We start from the raw sequence: 26,783 nt of genomic DNA on the forward strand, positions 1-26,783 counted from the left end.
GTCGTCAGTTCTCCGGAATTCAGGGAGGCGCTTTGGCAGCCCCTGATGCCCGATACAATATCTACGCAGGCCTCTACCGAGGCCCTTTCGGAGTTTGGTGTGCCGCAGAAATTTTCTTCGTCTTCTGAGCCTTTGGTTGTCTCTGCCTTGGTTGGGTCCACAGCTGCGACACAGGCACCGGCTTCCGAGGAGGCCTTTCGCACTACCGATTCTAGACAAAAAACGATGTCTTCTCACTCGACTACAGTTTCTCTCAGACCGATGGATACTCTTAGGCCTAGAAGCAAGGCCACTCCTAGAAAATCTTTCTGTAGCCACCATCTTACTCCTGCTCCAGCACACCAAGCCCAAATTCTTAAGATGGTGAAGGATCTTATCTCCCTTTTCAGGGGCAGTCAGGCCACAGCTTCTAAAAGAAAAAGACACCCTTCTCCTGAACTAATGACAGAGCAGGATTCTGAGGAATCTGATTATTCATATTTTGAAGAGGAACAACAAACTCTGACTGTTTATGAGGATTCAGATGCAGAGGAATTCCTTCCTTCTGCCTCTCCACCAGAAGACCTTTCCTTTGGGGAAACCCTTCATACCCTCAGGGAACATTTACACTGGGAATCTCAGGACTTCCCTCAGTCTAAGAAAAGGCTAAGAGAGTTTCTAGACCTGCCCCAGCACAGACCCCTGGCCACCCACCCTATCCTAGAAATGGTGGATGATGTTTTCCATGAATCCAGCTTAGCCTGTGACGCCCTCCCACCTGCTCACAGTAAACCTGACAGATATTACAGAGTACCGGATTCTCACAAATACCTGTAGAAAAATCCTGCTGCAGACCCGGAGGTCATTACACAGGGACCTAAAGGAGCTAGGGCTAGTTCTGCAAAGAATCCTACTCCTTCTGACAAGAATGCCAGAGGCTCTAGACAGATGGGGTAAAAATGTTTACACCTCTGCAACCTTAGCTAGCAGAGCACTCAACTGTCATTTCCATATGTTAAAATATCAACAACACACTTTGGAACTATTAAAGCAAAACATTTCTACCTTTCCTGACTACCAATTCTAAAAAGTTAGCAGATTTACTGCACTCTACTTGTCAAGTGGAAAAACACTATTTACACTGTGGATATGACGCACTAGAAGCCTCTAGCAGGGCAGCAGTGTCTGGATCTGTCATTAGAAGACATGCTTAGTTGAAGTAACAACCTCTCCCTGATCATGTCAAGTCGAAATTAATTGATGCACCCTTGGATAAAGACTGCTTGTTTGGAGAAAAAGCAGAAGAGGTCCTTAAAAAGATGGAAGACAAAGCAAAATCTATGCAGACAGTAAAAGATTTCTTTCAGGTTCAACCTCCTAGATTCAGCAGGAATTTTCCCTCTAAGCACTGGTCTTTTCCTGCACCTAGCAGACAGGGTCAAGGTAAGCTCCACAGGGACAGATCACCCAGGTCCCTATCCCAGGGACAGCAGAGAACCAAACAGTGGACCTCTTCCGCCCCTAAGGCAGGGAGTTCTAAGCCATCCCTCTATGGCAAAAACTCTCAATGACTCCCACTCCCCCCTCTGCCCTCTTTTCACCCACCAAAAGCTAGGAGGAAGGCTGTCCCTCTGCAAAGAAAATTGGCTGTCTGTAACAAAGGACCAATGGGTCTTAAAGATAATTTTTTCAGGAATACAAGTTCACTTTCAATGACCTTCCAATTCCCAGAGGGTACCCAGACTTACCTCCAAATCAGTGGGCAGAGGCATTAAAACAAGTCCAAACTCTCATATCCCAGGGGGCAGTAGAACCTGTTCCCGCAGATCAAACAGGCAAAAACTTTTATTCCAGGCTATTCCTTGTTCCCAGAAAGGAGGGCAGTTGGCACCCCATCCTGGATCTATCCATTCTGAACACCTCCCTGGTGGTCCCCAAATTCAAAATGCTAACCTTGCAGCAGCTGCTGCCTATGCTGACAAAAAATGCCTGGTTAGTGATCCTAGACCTAAAAGATGCCTACCTCCACATCCCTATAAGGGAATCCTGCCGGAAATTCCTGCGCTTCAGAGCAGGCTCACAACACTTTAAGTTCTCTGTGTTTCCCTTTGACTTATCTACTATTCCCAGGATATTCACCAAATGTTTGGCCCCAGTCATAGCATTTTGCAGACAGAGAAATATATAGATTTACCCTTATCTGGACGACTGCCTCATTCAGGCAGAGTGCAAAGAAAAGCTGCTCCAGGACCTCTGCTTTTTCAAAACCCTCCTAATCTCCTTGGGGTTCACCATCAACGAGAAGAAATTAAAGCAAACACTCTCCAGGAGGATCATTTTCTTGGGGGCACTGCTTGTCCCAGCATCCCAAATGGCCTTCCTATCCCCAGAAAAGCAGAGCTTCCTTCCCCTCTACTTTACCCAGCTGGCATCCAAAAGTCACCTCATGGCGAAGAAGTTCCTTCAAGCCTTGGGGTACATGGCATCTTGCATCCTTTTAATTCCTCTGGCCAGGCTTCACATGAGGAATCTTCAGTGGTATCTAAAGAACCTTTGGTGTCAACACTCACAGGCTCTAGAGACCTCTCTCCCTCTGATCCCCTGTATAAGGGTCGAGTTTCTCTGGTGGGCAGGGGCCTGTGCCAAGAACAAGGTTCTCCCCTTCTTCCTCCGCTCTACCGGGCAGGCCATCACCACCGACACCTCAGACATTGTTTGGGATGCTCACTTAGCAGGCAGGTGCACACAAGGTCTTTGGGATGCCCAGCACCTTCTCTTACATATCAACCAGAAGGAAATGATGGCAGTACAAAAGGCTCTGACATCCTTCCAAACCCATCTTATGACAGGGGTTCTCCTTATCAAAACAGACAACAACACAGTAATGTGGTACATCAACAAACAGGGAAGGACCCAATCTTACTCTCTGTGCAGGCTAGCCATGAACCTGGCTGACTGCCTCCTCCATGGAATTACACCTAAAAGCCCAATACTTACCAGGAATCAACAACACCATGGCAGACCACTTAAGCAGAAACTTACTGGACCCCCACGAATGGCAGCTCCACAAAAAGATCTTTTTGCAAGTCACTCAGGAGTGGGAAAATCCAGAGGTGGATCTCTTTGCTTCGCACCTCAACCACCAGCTAAAGAAATTTTGTACCAGGCAGCCACAACCTAGCATGGAAGGTGGATGCCTTGTCCTTCCCCTGGAACTCCCTCTTCATGTATGCATTCCTTCCTCTGCCTCTTATTCCCAAGGTACTGATCAAGATAAGGGAGGAGAGACCAAAGGCCATCCTCATTGCTCCAGATTGGCCCAGACAGCATTGGTACCCCTTGCTGCACAGCCTGACATCACAGCCTCCCAGGCAGCTTCTCCTTATCCCAGACCTCTCGACTCAAGCAGGGAATGCTGCACCCAGACTTGCAGACTCTCAAACTATCAGCATGGCTAGTACTCTAAAGGCAAGCAAGGGGCACCTGCTAAGCAAACAGGTCCTACAGATTATCACAGAGGCCAGAAGGCCAAGCACCAGAAAATTTTATGCAGGGAAATGGAAAAGATTCTGCTCCTGAACACAGTCCAGAGGGGCCAGGTCCTCACAACCTTCTGTCCCTCTTATCCTGGACTATCTAGCAGAGTTACTTAGTAGTGGCCTCTCCTTCTCTTCTCTTAAAATCCATGCCTCAGCCATTTCAGATCATTTCGATACAGACCAGCCGCTGTTCTCACATCCTTTGATTAAACAATTCCTCAGAGGAGCTTCTAATATTAGACCTCCCAGAAGGCCACCCATGCCAGCCTAGGACCTCAATTATGTTTTGGAAAAAACAGCCTTACCACCCTTCAAACCAGCTGCTTCAGCAGAACTGAAATACCTCTCCTGGAAGAGTGCTTTCTTACTAGCTATCACCTCAGCCAGAAGGGTTTCAGAACTTCAGGCACTGATAGCCATTGAGCCCTTAATCATTTTCTATGCAGACAGGGTCTCCCTTAGGACTAAGCTCTCCTTTATGCCCAAGGTGGTATCTAGTGTGACTCTCAGCCAGGCCATTCATCTGCCCACCTTCTTCCCTAGCCCTCAAAACAAGGGGGAAATAATTCTGTACTCACTAGATGTGAACAGACAACTCGGATACTACCTGGACCATACTAAACCCTTTAGGAAAATGGACCAACTCCTTAACAGCTTTACCTCAGGGGCAGAGGGGAAGCCTATTTCTAAACAAACTGTTTCCAAATGGATATCATATGGTATCCATTTCTGCTACAGTTTACATGGGAAACAACCCCCTAAGTTGACTTGTACCCATTCCACTAGGGCAGCCTCCACTTCCACAACATTCCTCAGAGGAGTTCCCACCAGGGACATCTTGGAAGCTGCCAGCTGGACCTCGGTCCATACCTTTACAAAGCATTACCACCTTCCTCTTTTCTCTAAGGGTAGGGCAGGATTTACCTCTGCAGTTCTTGCTTACCCATGCCTAGGTCTCTAACTAATCCTTCCACCCCTCTCCTCAGCTTTGGGAATCCTCTCACAGGTGATGACTGCAACAGTCAAACATGAAGAACATAGTACAGTTTATTTATTTATTTATTTTACATTTGTTGACCGGGCTAGTCTAACTGGCTATATGTCCATTTTCAGTACAGGCCCGGGGAGAAAAGCTCCAAGCACTAGCAGTGACAAAGAATACAATATTTAGTAAATAGTCAAGTTACAGTACATTGTCTGTGTTGGCAAGAACAAAAATAGTAATAAGTCATTTAGTAGGTTGAAGTTAATATCAATAAGAGAGAGATAAACAAAGACAATAATATATATAATTTTTTTTTTTTTTTTTTTTTTTAAGATTACAAAGTAAGCATTGAAGAAATAGTATGGAAGAGAAGTGTAGAGAGAGCAAGAAGGGGAATAAGATGTCAGTCAGGGTTAGTTGTGTACACTTACCATAAATGTAGATGTTCGAGTGTATTCACTGCTGCAATCCTGGTATCCCTCCCTCCTTCCCCCTTATATCATCTTTCCTTAGGAAGACATAAGCTTCTTAGGATGGTTTTTAACCACCAGGACCACTTTACCATATTTCCTTGGGTTTCTGACTGGATAGGGCAAGAAAAACTTGTGTAATGGCGTCAGCTGCCTTGCTTTGTAGCACTGACGACCTGAAGTCAGTCTACAAGTGACAGCAGCTGATGCAGAAAAACAATGACTCTGGTATTCAGGCCGGCCGAGGACTACCACAGCAGGGATAACCCACAGGTGATGACTGCAAGAGTGAATACACTCGAACATCTACATTTGTGATGTGTACACAACTGTACTTTTTTGCACTACCATGCATTTTCTAAAGATGCAAAACCTTAAACTCCATTGTCTGTCATAGTTAACAACTGAAACCCTCAATGATTTTTTAGATAACCAAAATGTTTTGTGAGAAACAAACAAAAAATATATGAGGCAAAATAAATAGCATTCTCCAAAATTGAAGTTGTAGCCATCTTACTGTGTATGCATCATCTGATAATAATAATAAGAAGAAGAAGAAAGAAAAGAGAAAAATAACTCTTAGGTTCTTAGCACACAAATCTGGGACATTTGAAACCTATGTAATTTCAACTTAATTTCATATAATCTAATAGCAAGAAATATTCAAACTTCATTCACACCTCCCTAGTCCTGCAAAGCCAAATATTTTTAGCCGCGAACAGTCTCTACCCTCTCCACTCATCAGTTAAAGCCGCTTTGCTTTACATACCTCATCTGAATGATTTAAAAAAAATACTTTCAACCTCTTAGCTCAAGAATCAAAGACAAAGCCAACAACTGATGAAGTTCAAAAGACCTAAAATTGGAATAGATTTTAAATATTGCTTTTTATATACTTTGAAAGTTGCTAGAATTGCAGCTTTTGCTTTAGCATGCATTTCCATTGCTCACTCCTGACTTTATGTTATAAAGGAAGGGACTTGCTTTTTGTTCTTCTCTTGCCCAGAGTTCTCAATGTTCCACCACTAGAATGTGGAACATAACAGTGTAAGAAACTTCTCTGTGTGGAAGATTTTCAGTCCATGTATCTCTAGAATCACTGTATATTAATCAGATTAGACAATAGTAGTAGAAGTAGCAAACTTAAACTCATCGTAAGTCAAAAAAATAATAAAAAATCTATAATTTGAAATATTGTACAGAATTACTAAGTATTCGAAAGTAATCCAAGCAAGGAAGGCAGTCTGTTTCCAGTCGAAAATCCTTTATTAAGTACACAGACAAGCGAAGTAAAACAAGAATAGAGTAATAGTTTTCTCACAAGCTTTCTAAATATATATATATATATATATATATATATATATATATATATATATATATATATATACTTTTTACCAGGCAAGGGAGTGGTTTATTGTGCTGTAAAACAAAGTGTTATTGGTACAAGTGTTAAATTCACATCCCTCCCCCCATCAGTGTGACATTCGAGCTGGTCCTGCCCTACTTAGTAGCTGTCATAATAATATAACCCTTATGTGCTTTAAATAAAATTTATAATGATGTGGTACCTCTTATTTAACCAGATTATTAAATAGATTATTAAGTCTGTGATTTTATCCAAGGCAATATACTACATGGCTGGAAATATATCAACCGTAGTCCATTTGGCAATCAATACACTTTGCATGTAAAAATCAATTGTAAAAATCATATTCTATTTTCATAACCTATTGCTATCATAGATCACTTTCATCATTCTCGACTTCATGTACAAGAACCCTAAAAACTATCTATAAAAATATTATTGTATAATTAGTTTGTATTGTTATTACACATCATTTTGAATAAAGTGGAAAAAAGAGAACAAGAAAAAGAAAAAAAATAATAAGAAAAAATGTATGATGATGGAAACAAAATATACATTTAAATTAAAACTGATTTAAAATGGTATTTAAAACCAACTGGTAGAATAAAATAAAATTAGTCATGTAAACAATGTGGCAATTTTCTAAGTTCCAGTACACTTTTAATTGAACAGTAGTAGTTTAGTCCAGGCTTCCTAAAAGAGTTGAGCTTTAGTTGCCACATGAGTTCATGTTTCTCCAGAATATTCGGGATGTCTCCAAGATCACCCATGTCTATGCGATCCAGGATCTGGAACTTAAAACCTATGTGTCTTTTATGAAGAGAAAGGTGTTTGGCTTGTGCATTATTTTTACATCCAGAACGGATTTCTGACAGATGACATGAAATCCTACACTTAAGTTTATTTACAGTCTTGCTCACATAGAATGCATCACATTTATTGCACTGTGCCCTATACATTACTTTTGTAGTGTTACAGTCACCCCCTGCACTGGTCTTAATGATTTTCTTTAAATAAGGGCAATAAAAACTTTCACCTTGCTGTATAAATATACAAAATGTACAGTTAGTTTCACATCTTTTAGTGTTTCTCTCATATGGTCTAGGTTTAAATTCAACAAAACTTCTAATGTTCTTGGCCTTCCTATAAACAAAGGATGGGGTTTCACCTAAGATGTTAATCAGAAAAGGGTTTCCTGTGACAATGGCCCAGATGTTCATCGTGTTTCACTGTTGCAGTCTTACACTTGGGTTATCCTGCTGGCAGGCTACTCGCAGTCAGCCCGAATTCCAAAGTCCTGGTCCGGCGTCGGTTGCTGTCGCCTCTTCCCTGATGTCAGTGCGCCAAGGGTATATAAGATGCAGCCGACGCCATTTTCTTCAGTCTTTCTTGCCATGCTGTGCCCGAAGCAAAAGCAGTTCGCAAGTGCCGATCGGCCGACTCCTGAGATTTTTTAAATTGAATTTCAGATCCGAAGTCTTCAATAAAGCTAAGTACCCCGTTGGGGAAACTTTTTCTTGCTCCATACTGTTGTCAGTAAAAGTTAACAGTTGTATTTCTTGTGGGAAGCAAATACCTCATGAGGATTTTCATTCTTACTGTATTCCTTGCCTAGGCCCTGACCACGATGTTGCTAGTTGTCGGTTTTGTGCTAGATTCAACCAACGCACTATTAAGCGTCGGTTCGATTTTGCTTTACATTACTTTGGCCGAAGGTTTAACTATATAATGCCGTCAGAACAACCGATGACCAGAGTCCATAAAAAGCGCAAAGAAAAAGACAGGCATCCGAGGTCCAAAACCGATGACGAAGCCTCTTCTAGGCCAGTCGCCGGTGTTCAGTGAGGCGCTTTCACAGCCCCTGACACCCGCTACCTCAGAGCCACAGGCCGCCTCCGACTCCCACGTGGAGACAGCTAGGCCTCTGGAAACTCAAGGTATTGGGCCTATGGAAAATTCCCTCAGATGGGTCCGGAGCAGCTGAGCAGGCATTGGCTTCTGAGGGTGTTTTCAGACCTGCACAGCTTACTATCAAGACCACTTCAGCAGCCAAGGCAAAGTCTAAAACACCTTTAAAGACAAAGAAACAAGTACAGCATTCTCCTGGATAGTCATCCATGCCAAAGAAACAGATGCTCAAAATGGCCGAGGACCTAATTACTTTGATCAGGGGTTCCCATCCCCCTCCTGATAAAAGGCCTAGGCAAGACACTGACTAGGACTCCTCTGACCAGGTTTCTATTTCTTCTGATTCCTCTTCAGAACAGGCATATTCTCTTCCTCCCTATGAGGACTCTGATGCTGAAGAATCTATCCCTTCAGCCTCTCCTCCTGAGGACTACTCTTTTGGGGTAACCCTGCACACCATGAGGGAACATTTTCATTGGGAGAGCCAGGATTATTCTGACTCCAAGAAAAGGCTCAGAGACTTTCCTTTATTGCCTCAGCACAGGCCTCTTGCTATCCCTCCTGTACTAGATTTTGTTGATGATGTATTTTCTGAATCCAGTTTGACTCCTGATTCTTTACCCCCTGCACCAGTTAAGCCAGATAGGTACTACAGGGTTCCAGATTCTCATAAATTTCTTTATAAAACCCTGCTGCTGATCCAGAAACTATTTCTCAGGGTCCCAGAGGGGTCAAGGCTTCCACTGCAAAAAACTCTGTTCCCTCTGATAGGGATTCTAGAGCACTGGACAGGTGGGGGAAAAAGTTTACACCGCTGCTACTTTAGCTGTAAGGGCTTTAAACTGGCAGTTTCACATGCTTAAATATCAACAATACCTAATGTCTTTGCTAAAACAGAAAATACTTACAAGCTCTGAATGTCCTGAGAACAAGGAAATGCAGGATTTATTGCATGCAGCTGAACAAGTGGGAAAGCATACTTTGCAATGTGGCTTTGATTCATTAGAGGCTTCTTGCAGAGCCGCAGTTACAGGTTCTGTCATTCAAAGGCATGCTTGGTTAAAAGAACAGAGTTTACCTGATCATGTTAAAGCAAAATTATTGGATGCTCCATTACAGCATGATACTTTGTTTGGTGTTAAGGCAGAAGAGGTGTTAAAGAAAATGGAGGATAAAGCAAAATCAATGCAGACAGTAAAGTATTTCTTACAGGTTCAGCCACCTAGATTTAGCAGGAACTGGCCTTCTAAAAATTGGTCCTTTCCAGTGTCAGACAGGCCACAAAGAGGCAGATACAGACCCCCAAGAGGCAGATCTCAGCCCCAAGGCTCATACAGACCTAAACAATGAGGTGCTTCAGCCCCCAAAGGCGGAGAAGACAAATCACAACTTTATAGGAAACCGTCCCAATGACTTTCCTCTACAAATGCCAAGCCTTACATTTTGGCAGCACCCTTAGGGGGAAAACTGGCACTTTTCTCACAAAATTGGCACATGATCACCCAGGACAAATGGGTACTGAATATTGTTTCTCAGGGTTACAGGTTCCATTTTCACACCCTACCAAGGTCAAAAGGTATGCCAGACCTGCCACACAATCAATGGGCAGAGTCACAAAAACAAATTTCTGCTCTCATGGACATGAGGGCTATTCAAAAAGTACCACAGCAAGAGCAGGGTCAAGGTTTTTACTCAAGACTTTTCTTGGTACCCAGAAAGGACAAAGCCTGGAGACCAATACTGGACCTGTCTATTCTAAATACCTTCCTGGACATTCCAAAATTCAAAATGTTGACACTGCAGCAACTTCTACCCATGCTAGGCAAGAAGGCTTGGCTAGTTACTTTGGACCTCAAAGAGGTTTACCTGCATGTCCCAATCAGACAATCATGCAGAAGATACCTCAGATTCATAGCTGGCTCAATGCATTACCAATTCTCTGCACTGCCCTTTGGCTTATCTACTGCACCAGGGTCTTCACAAAATGCCTGGCACCAGTAATTGCATTTTGCAGACAAAAAGGAATCCAAATATATCCCTACTTGGACGACTGCCTTACTCAAGCAGAGAGCAAGGACATTCTACTAAAGCATCTGGCATTTGTAAAAAGATTACTAATTGGCCTAGGGTACACAGTAAACGAAAAGAAATCAAAACTAGTGCCCTCTCAAGAGATAATATTCCTGGGTGCAAGCTTAAATACATTTGCCCAGATAGCTTATCTCACGCCAGGCAAGCAAAGGCAACTGACTCATTACTTTCAAATGATGGCAACATAGACCCAGCTACCTGTAAGAAAAATTCTGCAGGCTGTGGGCTTCATGGCATCCTGCATCCTGCTAATTCCATATGCAAGACTGCATATGAGTAAGCTACAATGGTATCTATAAAGTGTTTGGACTCAACATTGCCACAGCCTGGAAACAATAATAACTCTAATTCCCTGCCTGCAACAGGAGTTTCGATGGTGGGCACTGGCCTGTCACCACAACAAGGGACAGCATTTCACTTTACCCACAACCAGGCAGACACTAACAACAGATGCATCGGATTATGCCTGGGGGCACACATGGCAGGAAAATGTATTCAGGGCACGTGTCCCGTGGACCACATGCATCTTCATATCAATCAAAAAGAGATGCTAGCTGTAAAGAATGCCCTGACAGCCTTCAAGGATCTACTACATCCAGGACAACTATTGCTAAAGACGGACATTACTATAGTTATGTGGTACATAAACAAGCAAGGGGCCACACATTCCTACCCCCTCTGCAGGCAGGCCATGACTTTGTGGAACACAGCACTGACCTATCAAGTACATCTGCAGGCACAATTCCTGCCTGGAAAGAAAAATACTCTGGCAGACGAACTAAGCAGAAACCTCATGGACCCTCATGAGTGGAAACTAGATCCACAAGTCTTCAGCATGATAACAAAGAAATGGGGATGCCCAGACATAGATCTATTTGCCTCCCCACACAACTGCCAACTACAGAGATTCTGCACAAGGACTTATCACTCACAAGCATGGAAAGTGGATGCTATATCATTCAGCTGGAAAACGCTAACAATTTATGCCTTTCCACCACTGCCTCTCCTCCCCAAGGTACTCCTAAAAGTCAGACAAGAGAAGCCAAAAATGATTCTGATTGCCCCAGACTGGCCACGCCAGCACTGGTACCCAATCCTAAAGAGCTTGTCTCTAGGCCCAGCCTGGACTTTACCTCAAATTCCTCATCTTCTGACTCAACAAAACAATCAGATCCTGCACAACCAACTCAGAACCTTAAATCTGGCTGCATGGCAAATAATATAGCCACTCAGAACACACCTCTCTCTAAAGCTGTTATGGATGTCATTTTGGAAGCCAGGAGGCCTAGCACCAGGAAATCTTATGCAGAAAAATGGAAGAGATTCTGTGCTTGGAACCAGGCACAAGGACTTGAACCACTTGTTCCAAATATTCCTCAGATTTTACAATACCTAACTGAGATGCTGGACAAAGACCTATCCTTCTCATCAATTAAGATCCATGCCTCTGCCATTTCAGCTCATTACAATATGGAACCTCCTATTTTCTCACATCCACTGCTAAGACAGTACCACAGAGGGGCAAAAAACATAAGACCCCAAAGGAGAGCACCGATACCTACATGGGACCTCAACTTTGTCTTGGAAAAGCTCACACTGCCTCCTTTTGAGCTAGCCAATACAGCTGGCATAGAATTCTTATCATGGAAAACTGCTGTGCTCCTAGCAATAACTTCAGCAAGAAGAGTCTCAGAGTTACAGGCATTAATGGCAGTGGAACCTTTTATCATTTTCCATCCGGACAGGGTTTCTCTAAGGACAAACCCAGCATTTATGCCAAAGGTAGTATCCAGTGTGGCTCTTAAATAAACCATTCATTTGCCAACATTTTATTCAAATTCCCAGAATAAAGGGGAGAGGCTTCTGCACTCTTTGGACATAAACAGGCAGTTATGCTTCTACTTGGACAAAACAAAAGCTTTCAGAAAAACTGAGCAACTGTTTGTAGCATATGCTGCAGGATCACAAGGAAAGGCTATTTCAAAATGCATAGGACACTGCATTCATTTCCGCTATGCACAGCATGGCAAATCAGTGCCTAAGAATATTAGGCCACATTCTACCAGGGCAGCAGCCACTTCAGCAGCCTTTCTCAGAGGAGTATCAACCAAGGAAATTTTGGAGGCTGCAACTTGGAGTTCAGTGCACACTTTTACCAAGCATTATCACTTACCTCTTTACTCTAAATCCAGAGCAGGCTTTGCCACTGCAGTTCTGCAGGGCCTCATAGCCACTCCTAATCCTATTTAGACCCAGCCGCCCTACCTCAGCTTTGGGATTCAACCCAAGTGTAATAACTGCAACAGTGAAACACGATGAACATAGTACAGTTGTGTACCTACCATAAATGTAGATGTTTGAGTGTATTCACTGTTGCAGTCCAGGTTACCCACCCACCATCCCCCTTTCTTTGCTGGGACTTATCTTTACTTCTCTATCCTATACAACCTGTGTGGTGTATTTACTTGTAGATGAAGGTATTGTTTTTTTTTTTTACTGTATATTTTTATAAGCAATATGTATTGCCTACCTTCTTGGGGGCACCTGACATCTGGGGCAAGAAAAACTGAAGAAAATGGCATCGGCTGCATCTTGTATACCCCTGGCGCACTGACGTCAGGGAAGAGGCGACAGCAACCAACGCCAGACCAGGACTTTGGAATCCGGGCCGACTGCGGGTAGCCTGCCAGCAGGATAACCTAAGTGTAATGACTGCAACAGTGAATACACTCGAACATCTACATTTATGGTAGGTACAACTGTACTTTTTCTTCAATAACATTTTTGATACTGTGATAATCCAAAGTGTATGTCAGGATGCAGCTATTTTTGCATTTGTTATTCTCTGTGGAATTTCTTAACATTCTCCTACTGGGGAGGTTGAGTGAAGGTGCTTCAGTCCTTTTCAGTGACCCGTGGTGGTGGTGCTGCGGCAGTGTTGTCATCTCACAGTAAGACACTGTCCGGTTCGATTCTCAGCTAGAGCGTCTTCTGCGTCGAGACATGCGTGAATGGGCGTACCTTCATTGAAGGTTGTGCGTCAGGCCTGGAAAGCCGGTACGTAAAAATCAACTGCCAATCATTAGCGGACTGGAGTTCTGCTGTGGCGACGCCTAACCGGGAAAAGCCGAAAGACACAAACAGTGGGTTCCAGGATGTTTTTTAACGTCTGACTTTCATAGCCTCTCACTAGAAAATCGTTCTCTAAGTTGTTCAGGTTTCTCAAAAATGGTTCCATCTCTGTGGTAATTCTAGCTAATCTATAGCCCTGAGACTTCTCTATATTATACTTGGTAGACTTTTACTGCGGAGTAATAAGTTTAACCCTCTGTTATTGTTGGTGTCCTTGGAAATGTGCATATATAAGAAAGTGGTTGAAGTATAGCTATTTGTTTTACAGCACAATAAACCACTCCCTTGCTTGATAAAAAGTATATATGTATATATATATATATATATATATATATATATATATATTTAGAAAGCTTGTGAGAACGCTGTTACTGTGTTTTTGTTTTGCTTAGATCCCTTGTCCGTGTACTTAATAAAGGATTTTCGACTGGAAACCGACTGCCTGCCTTGCTTGGATTACTTTTGAACACTTACTAATTCTGTACAATATTTTAAATTATATATATATATATATATATATATATATATATATATGTATATATATATATATATTTTTTTTACTTAAGACGAGTTTAAGTTCGCTATTTCTACTACTATTGTCTGATCTGATTAATATGCAGTGATTCTAGAGATATATGGACTGTAAATCGTCCACACAGAGAAGTTTCTTACACTGTTTTGTTTGTTTTTGAACCCACTATACTTGTTTAGTGGGTTGTTTGAGACTTCGGGGATACCACAGAGATCACTTTTCTTTTTTTTTTTTTTTTTTTAGAATGTGGAACGTACAAACAAAACATGAAACACTTACTAAAAGCTTCAGCTAGTATGCTCGTAACGTGATTAAAGTGCCCTTGATCATACTTAAAAAAATGTATTTTGATAAGGTAATGTAATTCAATATTATTTGCTATCATACTTTTGAATCTCTTTACTCAAGAATTCTGGACAAAGGCAAAAATAAAGGTTGAGGTGGGTAACAAAGAGCCAAAGTTTTTAAATAATTTTTTAAGAGAATTAGCAAACTAATAGAACAATTGGTGCTGTATCAACATACATTTTCTGAACAATAAAAAGTATGAAACTCTGTGTGGCATTACTGACTGCTTGTAATCCTCAGTGATTTGCAGGAAAGTCAAAACTTTTACAAGGGTCAGGGCAAAAATATAAAGCAAAATCGGGGCAGTTGAAATGTTTACTGGATAGTAGTTAAAAAAAAAAAAAAGAAAGAAATAGGAATGATCCAATGACTGTATGACAGACCTTTTCAGTATACAACATTGTTGGAACACTGACGTTTAAGACTCACAATGAGGGACGCTTCTCTTACTGTTAAAATTATGAATTCACCTGTCCATTTTATTGGGTTAATTGCAAGTCTGCAGTTGCAAAACCACAAACATAGGAGTGACTGCAGTCTTCATCTTTTTGTCATAAAACCATAATTTTAGGATGATTGGCAATCAGGGACATCCTGCAAAATCAAAAATAGCTTACACTTGCCTGCCACCTGAGACTATTACAGTTCCCTGCCATTGCTACTTGATGCTCCTGACACAGATTGCTTTCATCCTCCCTGAGCATCAGAGGAGGGTGAGTGAGCACATACTGCATGTGCCAAAAAGTAGTTTCAGCCTTCCTAATATAAATGGATACTCGCAATGACATTTGAATAGTTTATTTTAAAACAGCTTATAAAGCTGTGGAGAAACAGTTTATTCAGTACATAAATTAACCAAAATGTGCTGTCAGTGCTAAACATAATACAGTTGTAAGAAGCAATGCTGAATTAATTCCATGTTGTTGACTGCTGAAGTGGGCCCCTCTGAAGTCATGGGTCCTGGACAACTCCCTGAGTCATGTCTATTATAATCCGCCACTGAACACAGTAGTATAGAAATAATACATTGCAGTGTATTATATAACTATAGTAGCGAACATGTGGCATTTATAATATTTTGTCATTGCTTACTGCCTTCAGAGTACCAGTATAATGCAAATTAAACTGCATATGACCTGGAAAGATTGTTTCTCCTCCAGCAAACTGTGGCTTCGTATGTTTGATTTTTGCAATGGTTTCTCTTAATTAGTACTTTCTTTTTATAAACCTAGGTTATTGGACTACGTGATGTGTGATTATCGCTCAGAAAGATGGTGGACTCTGCTCACATCTATCTTGACAACAGCTCTGAAATGTGCTTACCTGATGGCTCAAGTGAAGGACTATATCACTTATTCCATGGAATTGCTAGGCAGAGGTATCCTTTAACAAAATACCTGGTCTCTTAAAGGTTTCTTCTCAAGTTTCACGTGTCATTATCAGAATTTATAAATGAAATTGGATTTTGCTTCTAAATTTATAATAATGTGTGTTTATTTTGTGTTCTGCATGTAAGGTATATCTGAGATGGAAAAACAAAGTAATTTCCATAGTTGTAGCTGCATTTCAGTTGTATAATCTTTGGTCTCCCCCATCAAGCTTTTTAACATAGGCGAGATGAGCACTTATTTTGTACGTCACAAAACGTTTATGCTTTATGTTCAGACATATCAAACTTCTACAGAAATTTCAGAAATGGTGGTGTTTGCTTGGTCTGTCATATAGAAATATGGTATTAAAATGCTGACAGCACACCTTGTTGTGTCTTCGTGTGATGGTAATGTTTTTCAACAAACGATGAATATTAGTGGGGATTAAAAAAAAGTTAGAAATGTAATGTTAACTTATAATGAATAAAAAGACTAAAATAATCGATATATATATATATATATATATATATATAAATATATATATATATACATACATATGTATATGTATATACGTGTGTGTGTATTTATATATATCTATGTATGTGTGTGTGTGTGTGTGTATATATATATATATATATATATATATATGTACCTACACATATACACACACACACATACACACACGCACACACACACACACATATATATATATATATATATATATATATATATATATATATATATATATATATATATAGATGTTTGAGCCTTGCAAGAGAGTAGTAAACTAGTAAATTAAATTATTAAATTGCTGGTAGAAAAGGTGTCATGTTTATCAGTGTAACTAAATCACCTAAAGGCAATTTTTACATGTCAGTGTAAGCATGGGCTATAGATGACTTGGCCACATTGATTAATGTTGATGTGATATCCCAACTTCATGTAAAAATGGGAAAAATGGTATTGATAATAATAACAGGGAAACAGTCTTAGATGTTCATCATTACATCACTATTGCAGTAATGTTGAATTACAGGATGTGTGATGCATCTTGCCAAGGGTACTATACATCTGGCCAGTCTACAGAAACTTAGGCATCTTCCTGTTCTGCCTTCCATCTGACCTATGGACCTGCTCATGAGACTACGTGCTGGTACTTAAGGGACGTATGGGCATGAAAATCCACCAAACATTTCTGTCATTAGTGTGTGGATGCAGACTTCATCTGAGTCATGTCCTGTCAGCCCCACAGCCTATTCCAGTTACTTTCGTTCCTCCTTTCCACATTCCTCTCTTTTAAACACCTTTATTGAATTACTACTTGTGACATAGGCAAATTTCCATTTATATAAAAGTAATTAAACTGTATTAACAAGTTCATATTTACAAACGTTATACTTCACATATATTGCTATATATCATATAACCTAAGCTCCATCTGTATTAAACCATCACTTACAACATAGGCAATCATACATTTATATAAATGAAAACAACCCACACAGACACAATCCTAGTTGCAAGCATTTTACATCACAAACCGTACTGGCACACTCCCATTTGCAAACATTATACATCACTTGTAACTAACCCAATCATTTCAAGTCAAACATTATATAGCTCGTTTAAGTCCTGCCATCTTCTAAACATCATTCTTCCACTGTATGTATTGTTTTTCTTATTTTGTTTGCTGCTACCCTTTTCTAAAGATCTCAATTCCAGTTGTTTTATCTCAGTTACTATATTTGCTGCTGCTAGTAAAGTTGGTTTAGACTTAGATTTTAATTTTCTAGTAAATGCTTTTTTGGCAGCAAACATAATTAGACACAGCAAGGCCTTACCATGTCTAGGCAATTCCGATTGTGTATCATAGTTCAGAAAAATCATTTCCCTCATCACACCCATCTGCCTACCCAGTATCTCCAACAGTGCATCCCGCAGGGAATCCTTAAATTCTGCCAACTCCCGCACCACATTTGCTGTCTACCTGAGGAAAAATTCTCTGAAGTCTACTTGAGGTATAAAAAAATGTCTGTGTAAACATTTCCAAGCAGAAATCCTAAATCATCTAGATTTTGTTGCAAATTTGAGGGACACACACATATATCCTCACATTGTTTCTTTGTGAATTGCTTATCCAATTTCTCTTCACAATCTTTTCTAGCCTCCTCTGATTGATTCTTTTAGTTGTCATGCAATATTTTATACGCTCTACTAATTATTCATTTTTTAATGGCAGCTTCTGTTCTAGATTCTAATAAAAACTCTACCAATACTTGTCTTTCATCATTTAGGAACCCCCTATTTCTTTCTCTTTGCCTATACTCTGATATCAATCCTTGATAGGGAAGGCAATTTCTAACCTGCAGTCCAAGTAAATTCTTGGCATCTTCCCATTCTATCTTCTTTTCCTCTCTAGTCATTTATAGATTCATAGGTAGGTACTAGGCTATTGGCCCTAGGGCCTATATAAGCCTAGCCAAAAGTACCCTGGCTTTCGCCACCCAAGAAAATTATTTTCCTGTGCCACTGTCTAGCAGAGCCACAGAAGTGATCCCCGGGGTGAATTTCCTATCTCCCATCCAATCATCAAGATTTTTCTTGAAGAGTGCTAATGAGGAGCTTTGTTTGATATAGATAGGTAGTTTGTTCCAGAGTATGGGAAGTCTCTGGGACAGGAATCTATCCCTTCAGCATATTCTGTTTATTGTGGTGACAAGTTTTAGGTCCCTAGAGCATGTAGCTCATAGGGATTGGGATTTCATAAATGGAGCATGTCTAAAAGCTCTGGGTTTGACATAGCTTTGTGTGTTAGGCAGAGATCGCCTCTGAGTAGGTGATATGCGACAGAGTAAAGCTGCAGTTTTTTGAGACGGTCTGCATAGGGCATCTGTTTGAGGCCAGTAATCCTCTTTGTGAGGTATTTATGCGGCCTTTACAGTTGTTGTACTCTATAATGGGTTTAATGAGTGATGAATAGAGGGGAACAATGACCTCTTTTTTCCTGGATGAGAAACCTTTTGTGATGAGGTGTGCCACGTAGAAGGATTTCCTGACTACTGTGGTGATGTGATTATCAAAGGAGAAACTACTGTCCACCTGTGTCCCTATCACACTTTCAGTGTTAAGTAGACTACCGCCTATGTGGTAGTTCAGGGGTACAGTTTTTAGCAAAAGGGATAACAGTGCAGTTTTTGGTATTGAGCTTGAGGCCATGGCTTTGACACCAGGCATCTGTCTCAGCGAGGCCCTTTTGTAGGATGTCCACATCTTTTGGAGTTTTGATTATGGCTCCTAGTTTGCAGTCATCTGCGAACTTCATTAGCCAAAGACCCTCCTGTGTTAGCCTGTACTTCAAACAGGAAAGGACCCAGGACTGAACCCTGTGGTACTCCACTTTTCACTGGTCTGAAGTTGGATTTGGAGTCTGCTACTTTCATAGTGTGGGTTCTGTCAGTGAGCCAGTTGGCAACCCATCTTGTGACATAGAGATTTATACCTAGTTTAGTGAGTTTATCTATAATTCCAGAGTGGGGGATGGTGTCAAAAGCCTTGGCGAGATCTAAATAGGCTGTGTGAACCACCTTACCCTCATATATGGCTTTGGTGATATTTGCTCCCAATACCTTGGTTTCTTTGCCAGTGTTCTCCAATAAATTCTAGCCCCCTCTTGCCTATTGTCTATTTCCCTAATTGCAATCATCCCTATTGGCAGAATCTCCTTTCTCCATTCCTATGTTGGCTTAGTTCTTAGGATACTTTCTGCTCCCTTATAGATGTAATATTCTGGATGATTATTGTTATTCTCCTTAAAGGCCTGCATTCAAAATCCCAGTCTCTCCTTGTTTATTGAGCTTCTCCCCTGTTTCATCATTATCCCTTTGAATTGCAGTTTTCTGCTTGTGCTGTATATAGGAGCCTTAACTGTGTAGCTCTGAAATAGCCCTTCAGATTAGGTAATCCCAATCCCAATGTTATACTGGAATAATCGACTTATCCCACTTGACTCTTGCTGTCTTTCCCTCCCAGATAAAGTCCTTCAGCTCTTTATTAATTGCTATCCATAATGTCTCCTGTGGTTGATAAAAATTTGCCTGACCTGTGTGTAAGATTAATGGGACTAAAAACATTTTAATTGCTTGTATCTTACTATCCATATCCATATAACAAAACTTCCATTTTCTCAGTTTTTGTATTATCTTTTGTCTAGTCTCTTCCTACATATCCTTAGCTGCCACAACAGAATAATTTTTAATCCATACTCCTAAATACTTCATTTTATCATATCCCCATAAATATGGATATTGCTGAACTAATTTGCATGTGGGTACATAATTTACCTCTGTTGCCTTTGTTTGGCTGCATTCATTTTGTATCCCGAAAATATTTGAAACTGTCTCAAAATGTTCCACAACACTGTAATGTCTATTTCTGGTTTTGTCAGGTATAAAATAATACCATCTGCGAATAGAGTCAGCTTTTCTTGACTACCATACCAATTTTATCCTTCAATTTCTAAGTCCCTTATTTGTTTTTGCCAGTGGTTCTAAATATAATGCAACTAACAAAGGGGAAAGAGGACACCACTGCCTGGTTCCTTTGCTCAAGCAGAAATTATCAGATAGGACCCTACCCACTTTACTTTTCACCTCTGATACCTTGTATATCCTCCTGATCAACCTTATAATTTCTTCAGGAAATGCAAATGCTTCCATTGCCCTGATCATAAAGTCCCAGCTTATTATGTCAAATGCTTGCTCTACATCAAGACCCACCAACAGCAGTGGTATTTCCTCACATTCTCCTCCCTTCTGGATGATCAATGTTCTGTTAATGTCATTTGTTTGCCTCCCCTCCACAAAACCACATTGATCCATATCTGTCAATATTAATATTACGTTTGCTATTATTTTAGCTGTTCTAGACACAAACACTTTATAGTCATGGTTTAGTATTGAAATGGGCCTGTATGAAGCTGAGTCTGTTGGATCTTTTCCCTCTTTAAGTGTTACAGCTACCACTGCTTTCCTCCAGTATGTTGGTACTTCTCCCCCTTTTAGAATACTGTTAAACAAAACATTCTAGATCTGCATCAGTTTTTTCCCTCCTAGCTTCCAATCTTCCACAGGAATACCATCTATTACTGGGAAATTTCCTGTAGATTGGTTATACATCACAATTTTTATCTCATCTCCTCCTATCCTAACCGTTAGTAACTGAACCTCATCTACTGCTAACGTTGGCATATTTAATTCTTCCATAAACATTTCTATTTGTATCTTTTCTTTATTGCCATATTTCTCTGCTTTATACAGACTTTCATAGAATTTCCTCTAATACCTCTACAGGATCTCTTTTTCCCTTCCTTGTTATAGGCTACCTAAGGTTGTCGACATCCCTTTCTACTTTCCTTTGCGTAAGTCACTGTGCTAAACGTTTTTGTGCTGTAGTGTTATCAAAAAAAGTTGCTTAACAGCAGTCTTTCTAAACTCTCTTTTATTATCGAGGTGTAACCCCTTATTTTCTGCTTAACATTTTGCAGTTGATCCTCTTCTTCTGTGAGTTTTCCCCTTTTGTGCAAAACTTTCAGTCCCTCTAAATATTTGTTTTTTACTTCTTAACTATAGCTTAATTTCTTTTATTTCCACCCTGTTTTTAAACTCCACCTTAATTTTATCCCACTTCGCCCTAGCTATATTTTCAGAAGTAATTTCTATCCTCTCGAATAGTTTCTGAATATTTTCAGCTACCCATTTTTTAATTCCTCTCTTTTCAGCAGAGAGGTAGGAAAAAGACAATTCTCATTTTTATTTCATTACTCTGTCTTTCTATTTTAGTTATTGGCACATGATCTGAAATAGTTATTGGCTGTATGTCAAGACTTAATTAAATGCACTTGTTCATGTAAAATGTAAATTCTGTCTAGCCTAGCCCAGTTTTTGATATCTTGGGGAATGATATATAAATTCACTCCGAACTCCTATTACTGAATTCACATTTTCCATGCCAAATATTTTCTTAAATTTCTTAAAAAAATCTACCCTCCTTTGTTATACTTTCCATTTTGGGCTCCCAGGCACATATTCACTGCTGTAAATCAAATTGTAGTCCGCACCTATAAGTAGTATTCCTTGCTGAAAATGGATTATTTCTCCCAGAATTTTCTTAAGCTCCATTATAGCAGTTTTAAATGAAATATAAATACATGCCAGTGTAATCCTCCTCCCTTGCCAGTAGCCCTCTTAGCACTGCAAATCTCCCATTACCTTTTTCATCCACTTCTATCAGTATTGGAACTCCTCTTGCAGTTAATATAAGTATTCCTCTTTTCCTTTGTCCCAGATATTCCACTAAATAACCATCCTGAAAATCTTTCTTTATCAAATGTTTGTGTTCACTTCTTTCCAAGTGTCTCCTGTAATATAACTATTTGCACTCTACATTTGTATTATAGTTCACTATTCTTTCTTTCTTTGAGACCTGTGATATTTAAAGACATTACAGAAAGCATCATTGTAGCAAAAAGTTATTATTCCCACCTTTTATGTTTAACACCTTTTGTGTTAAATGTCTAGTTCCAGCTTTTGTGTTATGTGCATACACTGCTTGACAGGTTGAACCTTTGTATAGTTGTTTCATGTCATATCCATTTGAGCCTATGTCACATTTTACAAAACTTTTTGTTTTATTGAAAGCCCTCAAAAAAACTCCGAGTACCCCCTAAAACCTATTAATTTAATACTAACACACACAACTATGTACATCTTCAAATACTGAAGTTTTACCCTCCTAATAGGAACAAATGTCACAAACTGACATCCATACTTACAGACTTGAGTTAACCCAAAAGAAAGGGTATCCTTACTAAGGCGCATGGTGCAGCATGTGCTTCTACTAAGTGCTAATCGGTTTTGTCATATCGTTGTAGCTCTGGAAAACTCCTGAATGCTTTCAGAGAACATTATCTCCTAGCCGGTTTCTCTTTTCTTTTTTCTCTCCAGCCAGTCACTCTTCACCAGACTATAACCAATTTCTCTTTATCAGATTGTTTCCATGGAGACATGAGGGCCAGATGTGGAATTTCTACTAAGCATACATTCATTTGCTAGAAAAAAAGCCTCATAATATTCTTTTTCAGTTACTTGCTTTCTCTTAAAACATGTTACTAAGTCAGTTTAAGACCCTAATCCAGTTATTCTCCCATGCCAGAATGAGAAAAAGCACATTAATTTTTCTTTTGGTGTGCTCTTTTAACCAGGCTTTTTCTACATTGCAGTGCCTACATTTCTTAAAATTGAAGGGAAGGGAGAAAGAAAGGAAAACAAAGAACAGCAACACCTATTTACAGTCCCCATTACACTTAAATTTAACTGGCAAAACTTACTTTATAGCATGCAGAGAAAACGTTACACCACAAAATAGTACTGTTAAGTAAAAACATGTTTTCTTTACTTACAGTTAACTTTCTCTCCTCTGTTCCCTCCCCAAAGCATGTCTCTGAACATTAATGACATGAAGTAGAGCATATACTTTAGAGTTCCCACAAGTCCAACACATTCTGAAAAAGTCCACTATTTCCAGATTTTCTTGTTCTGTCATATTCCGCAAATATAATTATTGCATTGTAATCCCACATTGTTACTGGTTTTATTACTGTTATCTCCATCTCCCAAAGCCTGTCTCTTTATTTCCATTGCACTCTCAATTCTTCTTGTCAACTCTCGTACTCTCTTCTTTCTCTCCAACAGTTTCATTTGAAACTAGAAAAGGTTTCACATGTGCCATCTCTCTGTGGTCTTTATTACCAGAAGAACAAGAAGCACAATCTCCTTCTGTTTCACAGCTCAGTTTTTTTTGGACAAACTTTTGTGTTTCCTTCTTAGCATGCACTTTATCAAAAAATGATTTTGTTCATTTTAGGAAGAATACCTTAAAGACGTGTGGGTACAGCAGTTTGACTCTCACACCTGCGTCTTGACATTCCCTGAATAGTGGAATGATTTACTCCTTTTCTGCCTGATGTTTAATGAGTAATCATTCTTCACAAACACACTGCTCTCTCCCACTGTTAGTATTTTGTCCTGCCATAATTTTGTCAGAATCAACTCTTTCTGCTGGTAGGATTGCATCTTTACTGTTAAAGGTGTAGGTTGCTTTCTCATAGCCAGGTTTGGAGCATACATATGATGTGCCCTTTCAATTAACAGCTCCTGCTGTGAATTACCAGTCAAGTTGCTTATTTGTGCTTTCATAAAATTAATGCAGTCTGTTGCTTCCACTTTCTTTGGTACAGATGAAAATCTCAGGTTTTCCCTATGTGCTCTGTCCTCTAACTTATTATTTTTTGAAATATGTCTTCCTGAGTAGTCTCATATTCAGCCAGCCCTTTTTTCATTTCAGACTCTGATTTTTGCAGCTTTATCACCTCATCTGAATATCTTTTTAAAGCTTCTTCATTTTTTCTAGCCTTTTTTGTTTGTGTTGATTTACTGCAATCAGTGTTTCATTTATTTTAACCAGGTCTTATTTCTTCTTGTAGGTTACTGGAAATCACATCTGGAGGTTGAATTGCCTTTTGCTGTACAGCTACAGAACTTTCCCAGATCAGTGTTTCTTCCTCACTTTTTGTAACTGCTTTTTTACAGATGCTCTGCATTTCTTTTTTCCTGGCATCCAGGCAGTACACTTACTAGCCATTTCTTGAAATTTACCCATAACTACAAAAGTATATGGTCTTCTTTATTGAGTTTCTGTTTTCATAGTGGGAGAGTTAGAGTTAAGCTGTTAATCATTGTACAGCCATCTTGGAAGTCCCTTTCCACATGTCTCTCTTATTGAAAATTATAATTTCATGTCATCAAAGAGAGGGAAATGTGACTACAGTCCCTTAAGGACTTTCTAAAGGCCATGTCCCAAAAAAAAGAAAAATGGAGTCTTCTTTCAAAGAACCATCTTTAGAACCTGAGTCTGAAGCTGTTGATTATCCTTTCCACTTTCATTCATCTACAGGCTGTGAGTCAGATCAGAAAATACTTTGTCTTCAGCCTAAATGCAAGAGCAGCTTTCCTTTACTGATACAGTTCATAAAGTGATGCATCATTTAATCTGGGATGGCAAATAAGTCTCAGAAGTACAGTAGAGATATTATGACATATTACATATGGACATTCCAAATTCTGCTATTCCACCTGTTTTTTTTTTTAATGTGTGTTTTTATCTGCTTCTCTGGCTTCTATATCCCAGACTCCTGCACCTAAGAAGCTAGACATGTTCTATAAAGTACCTGGCACCCATAAGTACTTGCGGAGAAAAAAAATCTTTCTCTGATCCTGCAATTATTTCTGTGGAATGAGATAAAGCTTCCCAGTTACTGCCTTCCACCAATGTCTTACCAAATGACAAGGATTGTAAAGCCTGGAGAACTATTGAAAGAAAGTATATACTTTTGCCACTTTGCTTGTATTCCATTAATTACTAGACCAGTATGATTGGATATAGGCTTTTTATTTTTGACAATATGGCTAAATTAATGTCAACCTAAGCTGACTGTGACACTAAGAGTTCTTTACAAAATATGCTCAGCTCTTGCCTCACAGATTGCTAGTCATTTCATCAAGTGTAGGTATGATGCATGCTGATGCATCATCAAGAGCAGCTGCTATTTGGACAGTTCTGAGATATTCCTGGCTTTGCCTCTACACTTTACCTGATTATGTTAAAGACAAATTATTGGATGCTTCTTTAAACAAGATATTTGTTTTATTATTTATCTGACATTTGTTTACCAGGAGAGTCTGACTGGGATAATATCCCATTTTCATCTGTCTCATCATGGATAAACTTTCTTTTAGGTTAACTCAATGTTGTAAGTGTGGCTGTCAGTTTGTAACATTTGATCCTGTTACGACAGTAAAACTTCAATATTTGAAGATGTACATAGTTTTGCATGTTATTATTAAGTTAATAGGCTCTAGGGGGTATTGGGGTTTTGTTTGAGGGCTTTCAATAAAACAAAAAGGTTTGTAAGATGTGACTTAGGCTCAAAGTGTTACAAGAAACAACTGCATAAATGATCAACCTGCAAACAGTGTATGCATGTAACACAAGAGATGGAACTAGGCAGTTAACAAAAAAGCTGTTATACCTAAATGGTGAGAATAATAACTTTTTAGTACAGTGATGCTTTCTGTAATGTCTTTAAATGCCAATGATCTAACAGGTAAATACAAAAAAGAAAGGGTAGTGAACTATATTAAAAAATGTAGAGTGCAAAGAGCTGTTATACAGGAGACACACTTAGAAAGAACTGAACACATGAATTTGCTAAACGTTTTCAGGATGGTTATTCAGCAGCATACTTGGGACAAAGGAAAAGAGGAGTACTTGCATGAGCTGCAAGAGGAGCTTCAGTAGTGATAGAAAAAGATTATGCAGATAATGGTAGATTGTATTATTAAGGGGCTACTGGCAAGGGAGGAGCTTTGCACTGGCATGTATTTGTATTCCACTTAAAACTGCTATAATGGAGCTTAAGAAAATTCTGGGAGAAATAATTGGCGTTCAGTAAGGAGCATTACTTATAGGTGGGGACTGGTATTTGATTTCCAGCAGTGAAGATGTGTCTGGGGGGCCTAGAAGGAAAAATATTGCAAAGGAGGGTAGGTTTTGAAGAAATTTATGAAAATGTTTAGCATGGAAGATGTGAATTCAGTACTAGGAGTATAGAGTTAATTTGCATATTATTCCCCAAGATAGAAAAACTGGGCTAGGTTAGACAGACTTTACATTTCACAGGAAAATGTGCATTTAATTCATAGGTTCATACTAGGCTATCTGCCCTAGGGCCTTTATAAGCCTAGCCAGAATGTGTTTGGCTTTCGCCACCCATTTTAAATTTATTTTGCTATGCACTTTTTCGAGTTTAGTATACTGTGCCTCTGTCTAACAGTGACACAGAAGTGATACCCAGGGTAAACCTACGATCTCCCATTCACTCATCAAGATTCCTCTTGAAGAGAGTCAATGAGGGACTCTGCCTAACCTGGACTGGGATTTTATTCCAG

At 39.7% G+C, this 26,783-nt stretch overlaps 1 protein-coding gene across 1 annotated transcript in view; it reads left to right on the forward strand.

Annotated features, from left to right (window-relative positions):
* Positions 1-26,783, forward strand: part of TRAPPC11 (trafficking protein particle complex subunit 11) — a 2,455,228-nt gene that overhangs the window by 1,318,999 nt on the left and 1,109,446 nt on the right. Inside the window, exon 15 of the mRNA XM_044062556.1 lies at positions 15,583-15,728. Coding sequence (XP_043918491.1) covers positions 15,583-15,728 — 146 coding nt within the window. The remainder of the gene's footprint in view (positions 1-15,582; positions 15,729-26,783) is intronic.

Source organism: Protopterus annectens, chromosome 2.part1 (genome assembly GCF_019279795.1).
Source record: "Protopterus annectens isolate FY-2018-M chromosome 2.part1, PAN1.0, whole genome shotgun sequence".
NCBI lineage: Eukaryota > Metazoa > Chordata > Ceratodontiformes > Protopteridae > Protopterus > Protopterus annectens.